Genomic DNA, 14206 nt, shown 5'->3' with positions numbered 1-14206 from the left:
TTTATTTGCACACCTCTTTTAAAGTTCCAGCTTTAAGCTTGCACTCTTAAATGTTTTGATGCTCTGGAATGAATTTGTGTGTTATTAAACTGATCACGTGTGTACATGCAGTCCTTATAAATGCATTTTCATCACGATTCACCCATTCTGTGTGTTTTGTAGGTGAATACTGGGTCGATCCAAACCAGGGCTGTTCCAGAGACTCGTTTAAAGTGTACTGTAATTTCACAGCTGGCGGGGAGAGCTGCATATTTCCTGATAAGAAGAGCGAAGGGGTAAGAAATATTCTCCTGACTGTTACTCAACAAAACACGCTGACGTCCCAGACACAGAGATCTAAGCTTTAAAGCGTTGCAGATCAAAAGGAAATTCTCCAGAGTAACGTGTTTTTGAAATCGCAGTGAAAAGCTCGAGCGTAATCATGTGATAAAAATATCCAATCTTGATTTAATTACGATTCTCATTTCATAGCTCTTCAGCTTCGCTGATGAAGAATCACTCAGTAGGGTGTGAAGGTGATTCTCACAAACAAACCACATTTATGTTCCTTCACAGGTTTATCTCAGCACGAGCTTTCAAATGGAAAGCACAAGGTCCCTGTGGACCTTCACACTGGATGCAGAATTCACTTTTTATTTATTTGTTGTTTTTAATATGTATGTTGTTTGATATCCGAACCAGCATACTGTATTTACCCCCCCTCACGTTTCTTTTCGGCATGGACTCTATTTAACTCTCTCTCTCTCTTCCGCTGTGGTGTGCAGGCCAGGCTCACCTCCTGGGTGAAGGAGAGTCCAGGGTCGTGGTTCAGTGAATTCAAACGTGGTAAACTGGTAAGAGTTACTCCTTTTCCTAGTCCTCCTGAAATAGTCTTCTGTTTTACAGAGCAAAATGGCTCGCTGGCCCAAAGACAGTCCGGGCACATGGTATAGTCGCTACAAGAGAGGGTCAATGGTAAGTAGGAGTGCATGAGAGAACGGGCCCGAGGTTCCACCGATCCTCTGTGGTTCTGAGGATCTGGGTTCTGTCTCTGGAGGCCTGCGCTTCTGCATGCTTGTCAGGTCTGTTTGCGCCAGGGCATGGTCATCATCAGAACGGCAGAAAACGTGTGTTTTTGCTCAGATTTACGGGTAATCTGAGGGCTGTAGGCAGGGCCATGAGTCAGTCTCTTGCCGTAGGAACGACAGCAAAAACATTTACAGATGTACAGTAAACCCCATCAAACAATCACACTAGCCAAACGTAACATCAATTTGTAGATTTTTGAGATTTTGCGGGGAGAGGTCTGACTTATGGAATCTGTCTCGTCTATAAACACATGATTTTGGACACACTCGTTAGCTTTGGTCTAAACCCTAGTGAGCCTTCTACATAATGTAGATTGCATTTTAGGTGGCATATTTTTGCTAGTCGGAGCAGCAGGCATCAAAATGAAGCCTTATGAAATTTTTAATTTAGGGCAAAATCTTTGCACAGCATTGATTGTTTTTTTCACGAACCCGGTGACCGGAGTCAAGCAAATATATTTTTTTAATTATTGAAAATAGTTCCACATAGTTCCAGTCAGGCAGCTGGCAACGAAGAAGCAGTATGCAGTGAGACAGCAGTAGACAGTGAAGCAGCGGTAGACAGCGAGGTAGCGGTAGACAGCGAGGTAGTGGTAGACAGCGAGGCAGGGGTAGACAGCGAGGAAGCGGTAGACAGCGAGGAAGCGGTAGACAGCGAGGAAGCGGTAGACAGCGAGGAAGCGGTAGACAGCGAGGTAGCGGTAGACAGCAAGGCAGTGGTAGACAACAAGGTAGTGGTAGACAGCAAGGCAGTGGTAGACAACAAGGAAGTGGTAGACAACAAGGTAGTGGTAGACAGCAAGGCAGTGGTAGACAACAAGGAAGTGGTAGACAGTGAGGCTGCAGTAGACAACGAGGTAGTGGTAGACAGCGAGGTAGTGGTAGACAGCGAGGTAGTGGTAGACAGCGAGGAAGTGGTAGACAACAAGGAAGTGGTAGACAGCGAGGTAGTGGTAGACAGCGAGGTAGTGGTAGACAGCAAGGCAGTAGTAGACAACAAGGTAGTGGTAGACAGCGAGGCAGGGGTAGACAGCGAGGAAGCGGTAGACAGCGAGGTAGCGGTAGACAGCGAGGTAGCGGTAGACAGCGAGGTAGTGGTAGACAGCGAGGTAGTGGTAGACAGCGAGGTAGTGGTAGAAAGCGAGGTAGTGGTAGACAGCGAGGCAGGGGTAGACAGCGAGGAAGCTGTAGACAGCAAGGTAGCGGTAGACAGCCAGGTAGCGGTAGACAGCAAGGCAGTGGTAGAAAACAAGGAAGTGGTAGACAGTGAGGCTGAAGTAGACAACGAGGTAGTGGTAGACAACGAGGTAGTGGTAGACAGCGAGGCAGTGGTAGACAGCGAGGCAGCGGTAGACAGCAAGGTAGTGTTAGACAGTGAGGCAGCGGGAGACAGTGAGGTAGTTTTAAACAGTGAGGCAGTGGTACACAGTGAGGTAGAGGTAGACAACGAGGCAGCGGTAGACAGTGAGGTAGTGTTAGACAACGAGGCAGTGGTAGACAGCGAGGTAGTTTTAGACAGTGAGGCAGCGGAAAACAGTGAGGTAGTGGTAGACAACGAGGCAGCGGTAGACAGCGAAGTAGTTTTAGACAGTGAGGTAGCGGTAGACAGTGAGGTAGTGGTAGACAGGGAGGCAGTGGTAGACAGCGAGGTAGAGGTAGACAACGAGGCAGCGGTAGACAGTGAGGTAGTGTTAGACAGTGAGGCAGCGGTAGACAGCGAGGTAGCGGTAGACAGCGAGGTAATGTTAGACAGTGAGGCAGCAGTAGACAGCGAGGTAGTGGTAGACAACGAGGCAGCGGTAGACAGTGAGGTAGTTTTAGACAGTGAGGCAGCAGTAGACAGCGAGGTAGAGGTAGACAACGAGGCAGCGGTAGACAGTGAGGTAGTTTTAGACAGTGAGGCAGCAGTAGACAGCGAGGTAGTGGTAGACAACGAGGCAGCGGTAGACAGTGAGGTAGTTTTAGACAGTGAGGCAGCGGTAAACAGTGAGGTAGTGGTAGACAGCGAGGCAGTGGTAGACAACGAGGCAGCGGTAGACAGTGAGGTAGTTTTAGACAGTGAGGCAGCGGTAAACAGTGAGGTAATGGTAGACAGCGAGGCAGTGGTAGACAGCGAGGTAGAGGTAGACAGTGAGGTAGTGGTAGACAGCGAGGTAGTGGTAGACAGCGAGGCAGCGGTAGACAGCGTGGTAGTGTTAGACAGTGAGGCAGCGGTAGACAGTGAGGTAGTGTTAGACAGTGAGGCAGCAGTAGACAGCGAGGTAGTGGTAGACAGCGAGGCAGTGGTAGACAGCGAGGTAGTGGTAGACCGCAAGGTAGTGGTAGACAACAAGGAAGTGGTAGACAGTGAGGCAGCAGTAGTCACCATGGCAGAAGTGAGGCAGTAGTAGACACTGATGCATGAGTGAGGCAGCAGTAGACAATAAGGCTGGAGTGAGGCAGCTGACAATGAGGCAGCAGTAGACAATAAGGCTGGAGTGAGACACCTGACGGTGAGGCAGCAGTAGACAATAAGGCTGGAGTGAGACACCTGACGGTGAGGCAGCAGTAGACAATAAGGCTGGAGTGAGACACATGACGGTGAGGCAGCAGTAGACAATAAGGCGGGAGTGAGACACCTGACGGTGAGGCAGCAGTAGACAATAAGGCGGGAGTGAGACACCTGACAGTAAGGCAGCAGTAGACAATAAGGCGGGAGCGAGACACCTGACGGTGAGGCTGCATTTTAGGCATTTTGAAAGTAGACTGCAAGGCAGCAGTGAGGCAGCTAACAGCAAGGCAGCAGTAGACACCTGACAGTGAGGCAGCAGTAGAGAGCTGACAGTGAGGCTGCATTAGAAATGAGGCAGCAGTAGACACTAAGGCAGGAGTGAGACACCTGACAGTAAGGCTGCATTTTAGGCATTTTGAAAGTAGACCACAAGGCAGCAGCGAGGCAGCTAACAGCAAGGCAGTTGTAGACAGCAAGGCAACAACTGACAGTGAGATAGCAGTAGACACTGAGCCAGGAGTGAGGCAGCTGACAGTGAGGCAGTAGTAGGCAGTAAAGCAGCGCGAGGCAGCAGTAGACACTCAGGCAGAAGTGAGACACCTGACAGTGAGGCAGCATTTTGAAAGTAAACAGCAAGGCAGCAGTGATGCAGCTGACAGCGAGGCTGTTGTAGACAGCAAGGCAGCAATAGACACTAAGGCAAGAATGAGGCAACTGACAGTGAGGCAGTAGTAGGCAGTAAAGCAGCAGCGAGGCAGCAGAACACACCGAACATGTTTATATCAGTCGCAGGCACCTTTTTTTAATGATTTTCTGGTTATGCGCTGAACGCCTTCTGTTTTTTGCCACCTGCCGCACAACGCATTTTTGAAGGAGTGCTCAGAGCACAAAAGCACCCGACTTCATTCACGTTTGTCCAATCGAATGAGGGGAGAGGCGTTGTGGTGACGGAAGTTTACAGTCACTCACTCTCTCCTCAAACCCTCGATCAAGGTCAGAGCAAGCATCCTCTTTTTAAAGTTTCTGCTAATATGACAGTTAACAGCAAAAGAGCACTCATGCATCAATATATGATTGACAGGACAGCAGCCTCAGTGGTTGCCTGGCAATATAAAAATCTTTTTTTAAAGTGACCAAAAAAAGGCAGTGTGGCATTTTGAAAGTGACAGCGAGGCAGCTGTAGACAGTGAGGCATCAGTAGACAGCTGATAACAAGGCAGCTGACTAAGGTTTAGAACGAAGCTGTTCTGTGTCTGTTTGCCCACTGAGCTTCTGGGTTCAGCCTCTCTTGACATGCAGCTGTAATCATGAGGTAATGTGTCCAGGGTGGGGATGGATGTGGGGAGTTTGCATGCACAAAGTATTTGTGTAACTTGTTTCACTGTGCTTGTGAGGACAACATTTCTGACTGTTTGAACACATAGGTCTTTTAAAACTGAATTCACTATTAGGTACTAAAAGTACTGTATTTCTACCTTGGTTCAGTCACGGTACTATAATATATGTCAGTGGTCCTCACAAGTATTTGTGTACAAGTTTACAAATGTGTGTAAAGCCACACATGCATGCAAGGTCAGTAAATATGAGAACATGTGCTCCTACTCGTAAGTATATACTGTAATGTGTTGTGGCATGTATGCTGCATGCGCTTCACTCTCTCAGTCAGTCACATATGTGTGTGTTTGTGGATCAGAGGAGATGGAGTTTTCTTCTCAACACGGGTTGGTATAATAAAAGAATGGAAACGAAACGTTTGCATATTTTTGGTAATGCAAATGTTGCGTCACACCACAAAGGGAATTTGCATATAAAACAGCAACTGATTTGAATGCATTAGTGAAATCTCTGAAACATTCAAATAAGATTATACTCCATGTCTGAATGTGTTTTTGTTTTTAAAACATGCAGAGCAGATCTGTTTCGAAGAGTTTTGTATTTTTATTTAAATGGTAAAACAAAAGTGTTTTATCCATTAGATTATCTTATCTGTGCATATATAAGTTATATGCAAACTCTCTAAAAACAGAGCCACTGCACAGGTGCATTATGGGTAATAGAGTGTGGCATGGCTATCAGAAACACAAAAGCATTCAGTAGCAAGAGATCATAGAGAAGATTAACAATCCAGTGAGCTATTTTGATTTCAACCCCCCCCCAAAAAAAGTTTCAGGGTCATTATTTTACTGTCCACATTCATCTTTGAACCTTTAAATGAGAATTTAAGGTAAAAGTTTTTAGCTTGAACATATGAATAAATCCAACCCCAAAACAGCATTCATTGACCTTGAAGTACAATAAGACCAAATGGGTGTGATGTGTAGTTTTCAACAGAATCTCTGGGTGCCGTTTATCTAGCTGTTATCTAGACCAGACTTCTTTCTGTTTGTGGATGTAGCTTTCTTACGTGGATGCAGAAGGAAACCCGATCAGTGTTGTCCAGATGACGTTCCTGCGTTTACTCAGTGCCACGGCACGGCAGAACATCACCTACAACTGTTACCAGTCTGTGGCTTGGCACGACCAGGATCAGGACTCTTACGACAAAGCCATCCGCTTCCTGGGCTCCAACGATGAGGAGATGTCATACGACAACAACCCGTACATCAGAGCCGCTGTCGACGGATGTGCGGTAAGCACATGGCCTGACGAGAAATAAATTCATTTAGAAAGTTTAAAAAGCATTTTCATATGAATGAGTAAAAGAAAATATCATGCTATTGATGCCATAATTTCATGCAAACTATCGCCATAAACATACTTTAACCTGTATGCCAATGCTAATGCATACAGTATGTGCTTTTGCATTAGGGTCAGTGACAAAAACGGGTTGGGAAGATGAGAAATTCTAAAATATTTTTAAAAAACTTGCAGCAGATATATTTCAATGCACATAAAGTATTTATATTGATTTTATTACATTTGCACAATTTTAATGAAAGTTAAGACTGAATGAACTTGAAAATGTCAAATGGTGTAACCGCCAATTGCGACAAAGAATGAGAAATATTTAATATTTGATCCACCTTAATGGCATAATCATCAAAAATAATAATAATAATAAAAAATGTAAAATATCACACAAAAATGCATTTTATTAGTTATTACTAAATGTAAATTTTAATGTGTTTTTGTAATATTTGTCCTGACATATGCTGAAAAAAGCTCTGTTTTTTAAATAATCTTTGACAAATGATGTAAAAATGTATGTTAAAAAATCACATTAAACTAAACTAGATGATTATATTTTATTCCACATTTTTTATAAATATATTAATAAAAAAAAAACTAGTTACACCAATTGACACAGACCGGTTATACCACACTGACAGGTTTACAATTATCTCCCAAATATTCCTTCAAAATAATTAATGTCATGTTAAGACTGAATGGACCTGAAAATTTCAAATGGTGTAACCGCCAATTGTGACAAAGAATGAGAAATAATAAATATATTATCCACCTTAATGGCATGTAAGCATAATCATCATAAAAAAAATCTCTTTAAAATATGACACAAAAATAAATTGTATTAGTTATTACTAAATGTACATTTTTATGCCTTTTTGTAATATTTGTCAGGACATATGCTTTAAAACAGCTCTGTTTTCTAAATTTTTTTTTTTTACAAATGATGTAAAAATGTATGTAAAAAAATCATATTAAACTAAACTAGATGATTATACTTTTTCCAAAAAATTTTATGAATATATTTATATTTTCATTTAAAAAGAAATAGTTACACCAATTGACACAGAGCGGTTACACCACATTGATATTTTTGCAATTAACCCCCAAATATTCTTTCAAAATGAAATAAAACCAGAAATTTTAGACTTGGTCCTCAAAAAAGAAAATGTATGCAAGTAATCTGCAAAATTATTTTGAAATTTTAACCCTTTTAAATTTAATTGAACCATACGGACACAAAATAATTAACGTCACGTTAAGACTGAATGGACCTGAAAAGTCAAATGGTGTAACTGCCAATTGTGACAAAGAATGAGAAATATTAAATATTTTATCCACCTTAATAGCATGTAAGCGGAATCATCAAAAAAATAAATAAAAATTAAAATATCACACGAAAATACATTTTATTAGTTGTTACTAAATGTACATTTTATGCCTTTTTGTAATATTTGTCAGGACATATGCTGAAAACAGCTTTGTTTTTTAAATAATCTTTGACAAATGATGTTAAAATGTATGTAAAAAAATCATATTAAACTAAACTAGATGATTATATTTTATTCCACATTTATTTATGAATGTATTTATATCTTCATTTAATAAAAAAATACTAGTTACACCAATTGACACAGACCGGTTACACCACATTGTTGCAATTATCCCCCAAATATTCTTTCAAAATGAAATAAAACCAGAAATTTTAGACTTGGTCCTCAAAAAAGAAAATTATATGCAAGTAATCTGGAAATTTATTTTGAAATTTTAACCCTTTTACATTTAATTGAACCATACGGACAAATGATGTGAAAATGTATGTAAAAAAATCATATTAAACTAAACTAGGTGATTATATTTTATTCCACATTTATTTATGAATATATTTATATTTCCTTTAATAAAAAATACTAGTTACAAACAATCTGCAAATTTATTTTGAAATTGTAACCCTTTTACATTTAATTGAACCATACGTCAATAATTAACGTCACGTCACTGACCCGGTAACAAAATTGTCAGTCCTACAGTGTTGCATTGATTCGTCAGATAACATAATAACATTTCCTTTTTCTTTTACTTTGTAGTTGAAAAAGGGCTACGAAAAGACTATTCTTGAGATCAACACGCCAAAGGTGGAGCAGGTACCGTTTGTTGACATTATGTTCAACGATTTCGGCGGAGCGACGCAGAAGTTTGGCTTCGAGGTCGGACCGGCCTGTTTCATCGGCTAAGACTGCTCACCGAGCACACGCGAAAACATATTCATTTCCTCTGAAACAAAACACAAGAAAGAAATAGGACAACATATTTGTAAAGTTTTGTGTTTCCAAAAAAAAAACAAATTTGAAGAAAGAATGGATGTCTAAACAATGGGTTATTAAAACCTCTGTGTACCCTCTTCATCACATGCAAGTTTTGAAACTGGATCATCGCTCATAAATCTCCAAGCCCCGCCCACTTTACACCTGTCTGAGTCTTCGCCCTGCCCCGCCCCCTGTGATGCCACTCCTACGGGCTATAATGGTTTATTTCCGACGCGGGGAGACCCCTTCTCCGTGTTTCACGTACGAGAAATAGTTTTGTCTGTTTGTTTACTGGGGTTATGTTTAATGTTGTCCTCCCTTACATTCACATCAAAGCTTTGGTTTTTTGTGCATACTTGTCTTCCATTCCCTGGAATGGTGATTATATATATAAATATATATAAATATTTTTTCTATGTTTGTAAGTACTTTCTGTATATTTTTTTTTCTGGTGAAGTGATTTTTTTGGCTCTGGCTTCAAAACGTGCATGTGAACCCATTGAGCGATAAGGACAGAGCTGCTTGGAAAGAGTAGAAAACAACTAACGTATCAGATATCTGAAACACCCCCAAATAAAGATAAGCATGAGAGGGTCTGAAGACGACAACAAAATAAAGGAAATTAATAACAAAATGTTTTATTGCAGATGTGAACGGCGTCTTTTGTGCTTTAAATGACAATAAACGTAAGATAGAAAGTGCACGCGGCCACAAAGTCAGCATTGATTTGCTCGCACGGGAGTCTGATCTCACACGTACAGGCCGTCACACTGAGGAAACACAATATCGGTAAACTAGGTGCTATTTCCTTTTGTCTGTGGTGCTACAAATATATACCTTTCCTGTTTTTTGTTTGTTTTGATTGAACTTGGCTCTGCGGCGACTCCCAAGCAATTTCACGTCTTATGTCTCTGCCTAGGTTGTTTGTGGGGAGGTGGAGTATTTTTATGCATGTCGTACAATCATATTCAGTCATAAATGAAAACATGTTTGCCTTTGAATGTCATTCCTCTGATTCAATTCCTATTACTTGTGGAGAAAAGTGATGTACTGATCCTCTGAAGCACTTACACTTTACATTACAATGTTCATATTACTGATTACCGACTCAAACATCTTGCGTTGTGCTGGATGTACAATGGACTTATAATGCCCAGCTGCTCGTTTCATTTTCCATGATTTATAACGGCGTGTAAAATGGGCTTTGTAATGTAAAGTGTTACCGTTGTTTAGTTACAACACATCTGAGAGCTTGAATTTTTTGTATCATTTCCTATATGGAAATCAGTGCAATGGAACAGCTTTCACCTCAAACGTTTAACATATTAAAACTTTAAACAGTTCGGATAGCTCTGGAAAATTGGTTTGGGACTCTGTGAATATCTTAATGGAGGATATCTCTTACTTATAACGCTTATGCAAAGCAATGAATAGTTTAATGATTTTTTCTGCCAATTTCAGCTTTTCCTCCGAAGATAGTTCTCAGTTTTTAATATCAAGAATCAAAATTATGTTGTAAATTACAAATTTTTGCTAGGTACTATTACGTTGCTTTGATGCACACATAATACTTCACAAAAATGTTGAATTGAATAGAGCCACCCTTTTATTCATGTAAAGTCCAATGCTATTCTGCATCTTTTGCCACTAAAAGCTTCCTTCGTGCCTTTCGCTTTTGACCACTAGACCTGCAAAATCTTGCTCTTTAATTTTTAAACATGACTTGAAATATTTCTTTAAAGACGATTGGAAATGCAGATGAACAATCCAGTTCGATAAACAATAAAAATGATCAACTAATTCTTCTGTACATTTAAAAACAAGCAGTGATGCTGCCAATAAAGTTTATTCTTATTTGTTTTTGTCTTTGTAATGTTTGTTTGTTTGTTTTGAGTCAAACCTGTGTACGAGCAAATAGATGAGATACTGGTGTCAATAAATTCAAGTTTTCTGTGTCCACCCATCTTTGTATGTCTTTTGAAGCATTAAAACTTTTCTGTATGCATGAAATTGTTAAGCTTTTTCTCTTAATGTTTCTTTCTTTCCCCAGTTTGGCCGTATTATGATCTAGACTTGAAGTGATCGATGAAAACGGGCCTGTCCTTCATTGTGAAATGGAGCGAGAGCGATGATTGTTGTAACGCTCTACTAAAGCCCATGTTCCTTTGTAGTATATTTATTGTATTATTTAAAAATAAATGTTAATTGATACCAGTAGTGTTCTTTATATCTGATAAATACATATTTGAAATCAGTTACATATCGTTTGATTATGCTATTGATCTTATGTTTGTAGTGATACAGCAGGGGTCATGTACTGTAAATGTGTGAAATTTAAGGATGATCACTCTTTCATGTTATGCACATCAGATGTAGAAAGGAAAAATGCACAAGATTGCACATGAATATGTAAAGATCACATACATTAAGATGGATTGGTGTGTTCACCCTCTTAGTATCAATAGGTCCAGGTATTGATGGAGTCCTCTGATGATACCTGTAAAAGATGGAAGAGTGAAACAGCAAATGAATGCCAGGTATGAAAGCACAAGAGCATGAACCGTAATTTGAAATAGGTACAAAACAATGTGACCCTGGACCACAAAACCAGTCTTAAGTCGCACGGATATATGTGTGGGTCAAAATTGTCAATTTTTCTTTTATGCCAAAAATCATTAGGATACTATGTAAAGATCATGAAAATATTTTGTACATTTCCTACCCTACTGTCTGTAAATATATCAAAACTATTTCGTGAATTGATGCAGTTGCCAAGTAAAACTTAAAAAGCGATTTTCAGATGATGCTCAAATAAAAAAATTAACGCTTATGGCTGGTTTTGTGGTCCAGGGTCACATATATAAAAAAATGGTGGTACCCATAAAAAGTTTGTTAAATTAACATAATTCAGTTAAGGAAAACTTTTACATGCATTTACATCTACAACAAGCATAGAATACATTTTGTTACACCATCTTGATACGTTTGGTCATAAAATAACTTGTTCAATACACAAAAAACTTCTGCACTATTAGTTCTGTTTAACAAGAGTTCTGTTTGTTAAAGATCATTCAATCAAACAATTTCTTGTTGAACTAACTTGATAAACGTCAGTAAGTACAATTACAATTTAGCATAAACACAAGTTAGTGTGAATCGGACAGTAGGTGCTTTTTAACTATGTTGTGTTGGGACGGACTACATAAATGATTTTGGTTGATATTACAAAATGGGCAGTGGATCTGTATTTCCCAGCATGCTTTGTATGCAAATGCATTTGGAGAGTAATTTTTTAAAATTAAATATTAAGTAAAGAGAAAGATTTTTAGTGTTTCATTTTTGTTTATTTTATATTTTTATTGTTTATTGTATATTTTTTGCACTGAAAAAAATTACTTGTGGACACCGGTTCATCCTGATTACATTTTCAAGGACTAGGCCTTAGTTTAGTTATGAAATATAAATAATTTTAACAAACATGTCTTGCTTAAAACATTACTTGTGTGCATTTTGAGGCAAAACAAAGGGCACTGATGTATTTTAAGATAATCAGTGCAAGTAGTTGTCAGTTTGGACAGCTCTTACATTTATTCTAGGACTAGTCTAATCCCTGTCTGGAAAACCGCCCCTAAGTGTTCATTAAGTCCCTCACATCCTGTAACCTAACCACAAGCCACACTCGTCTGCACCAAGGTAACCACAATGAACTACGGTTCAACATGATTGAATCAAGTTTTCTTGAAATGAATTAATTAATGTTAATTAAATTTTAAGAACATTTAATCATGTGGGACAGGTGTGCATAAGTTATTTTTTTCAGTGCAAAAAGTATACAATAAATGATAAAAATATAAAATTAACAAACATTAAACACATCTTTCTCTTTACTTGAAAGTGAATAAAATAATATTTAATTAAAAAATTACTCTCCAAATTCACTTGCATGCAAAGCATGCTGAGAAATACAGATCCACTGCCCATTTTGTAATATCAACAAAAATCATTCATGTAGTCCCAACACAAAATAGTTAAGTTAACCAAATTTTTGGCAAATATGATAAAATTAAGTTAAGACAAAATGTCCAACAATCATGCTGTATTACCCCTTATTTGTTGTTAGGGATGTTTTTATCCACTGTGGTTTTTTTTTAGTCTTAATTTGGCCACAAGTGTCTCTATGTTTCAGCAAATTGAATGATTTTTGGTGACCAATGTTATATTTACACATATTTTAAGATGCTTTTGAAACTCAACAATATACTTTGGGCAAATTTACTACCCTTTTGTGTTGTTAGTGGATGAAAACATCCACTAAATCAGTGGTTTTCAAACTGGGGGCCGGGGCCCCCAGGGGGCGCGAGATGGTGCCAGTGTGTAATTAAATCTAAAAAATAAGGCTACTAACCAAAAGCACTATTTTTTGTATAATTTAATGTTTTTTTTATTAAAATGTTGAGTTTTAGAAGAGTTTTTTGTCACAAATTTTCTTTGGGGGGCCGCAAAGGAATGCACCTTACACAAGGGGGGCCGTAGGCTGAAAAAGTTTGGGAACCACTGCACTAAATTAAATGGCTGTAAAAATGTATCAATGTAGATTAATACACACGGACCACACACGCATGCGCGCGCACACACACACACACACACACACACACACACACACACACACACACACACACACACACACACACACACACACACACACACACACACACAAACTGATAAGTAATCATGATCCCTATTTTAAATCTCTGATTTAAACTGGATTCAGAGTTTCAGGCAGAAGCTATAAAACTCACACTAAATCCCAATAAAATAAATGACATTTTATCGGTTTGAAATATGAGTTATACGCTTTGCAAATTGCCAATATAAATCGACCAGACATTTTCTCATAACCTTTTAGAAAAGCTGAAGTAATGAGTTACATCTGTAATCACAGAGTCTCACTGGAGTGTTTTTGTCTCGGGAGACTGGAGTCACTGGCCTAGATCCATTTCAAACAGAACAGACTGGAAGACCTGGACCGAAACTCATAATATTAACATATCAGCTGTGCGGGATCCTCCACAGATCAAACAGTAACATACTGTAACCAAAATATAATTTTATCTTTGATTAAAATCTTGGGTCAAAAATCCAGATGCTAGTTTGCTTAATTTTCTTCTACTTAAATATCAAATAGCTAAAAATCAAAATGAGCTAAACTGACCCCTCAAAATTAAATCATTAATAATAACAATAATGCATTTTATTTAAAAGGCGCCTTTCATGGCACTCTTACAAAATCCATAAGAAAGACATTAAACAATAAAACCAGTACAGCAACAAACATTAAATTACATCATTGGAACCAAAATACGTTTTTTTTCTATTTTAAAGAGGTCATAAGACCCTATTTCATGTTTTCCTTAGAGTGTTAAAAGATGTCCGAAATAAGTTTTATAAGCTGTCGAGCCCAAAAAACAAACGTTTAAAGACACAAAACTGGAAAACAGGCAACTTTTAATAGTACTACTATTAGTAGTATTACGCCCAATAAAGGGAAATGTAGTCAGCGATCCACTTTTTTCTCCTTAAAGGCTGGGTTTTACGGTTTGACAGCTTATAAAAACGTATTTCTGTTTTTTTTTTTTGGCTTGTTAGGTGTACACATT

General features: G+C 38.7%; 1 protein-coding gene across 1 annotated transcript in view; it reads left to right on the top strand.

Moving 5' to 3' along the window:
* Positions 1-10763, top strand: part of col5a1 (procollagen, type V, alpha 1) — a 124523-nt gene extending 113760 nt beyond the window's left edge. The window contains exons 63-66 of the mRNA XM_073871494.1: positions 163-275; positions 765-833; positions 5954-6187; positions 8331-10763. Coding sequence (XP_073727595.1) covers positions 163-275; positions 765-833; positions 5954-6187; positions 8331-8477 — 563 coding nt within the window. The 3' untranslated portion in view covers positions 8478-10763. The remainder of the gene's footprint in view (positions 1-162; positions 276-764; positions 834-5953; positions 6188-8330) is intronic.
* Positions 10764-14206: the final 3443 nt, after the last annotated feature.

The sequence above is a fragment of the Misgurnus anguillicaudatus genome, chromosome 9, assembly GCF_027580225.2.
Source record: "Misgurnus anguillicaudatus chromosome 9, ASM2758022v2, whole genome shotgun sequence".
NCBI lineage: Eukaryota > Metazoa > Chordata > Actinopteri > Cypriniformes > Cobitidae > Misgurnus > Misgurnus anguillicaudatus.
The sequence above is the reverse complement of the archived record's forward strand: the minus strand, read 5'-3'. Positions and strand labels throughout refer to the sequence as shown.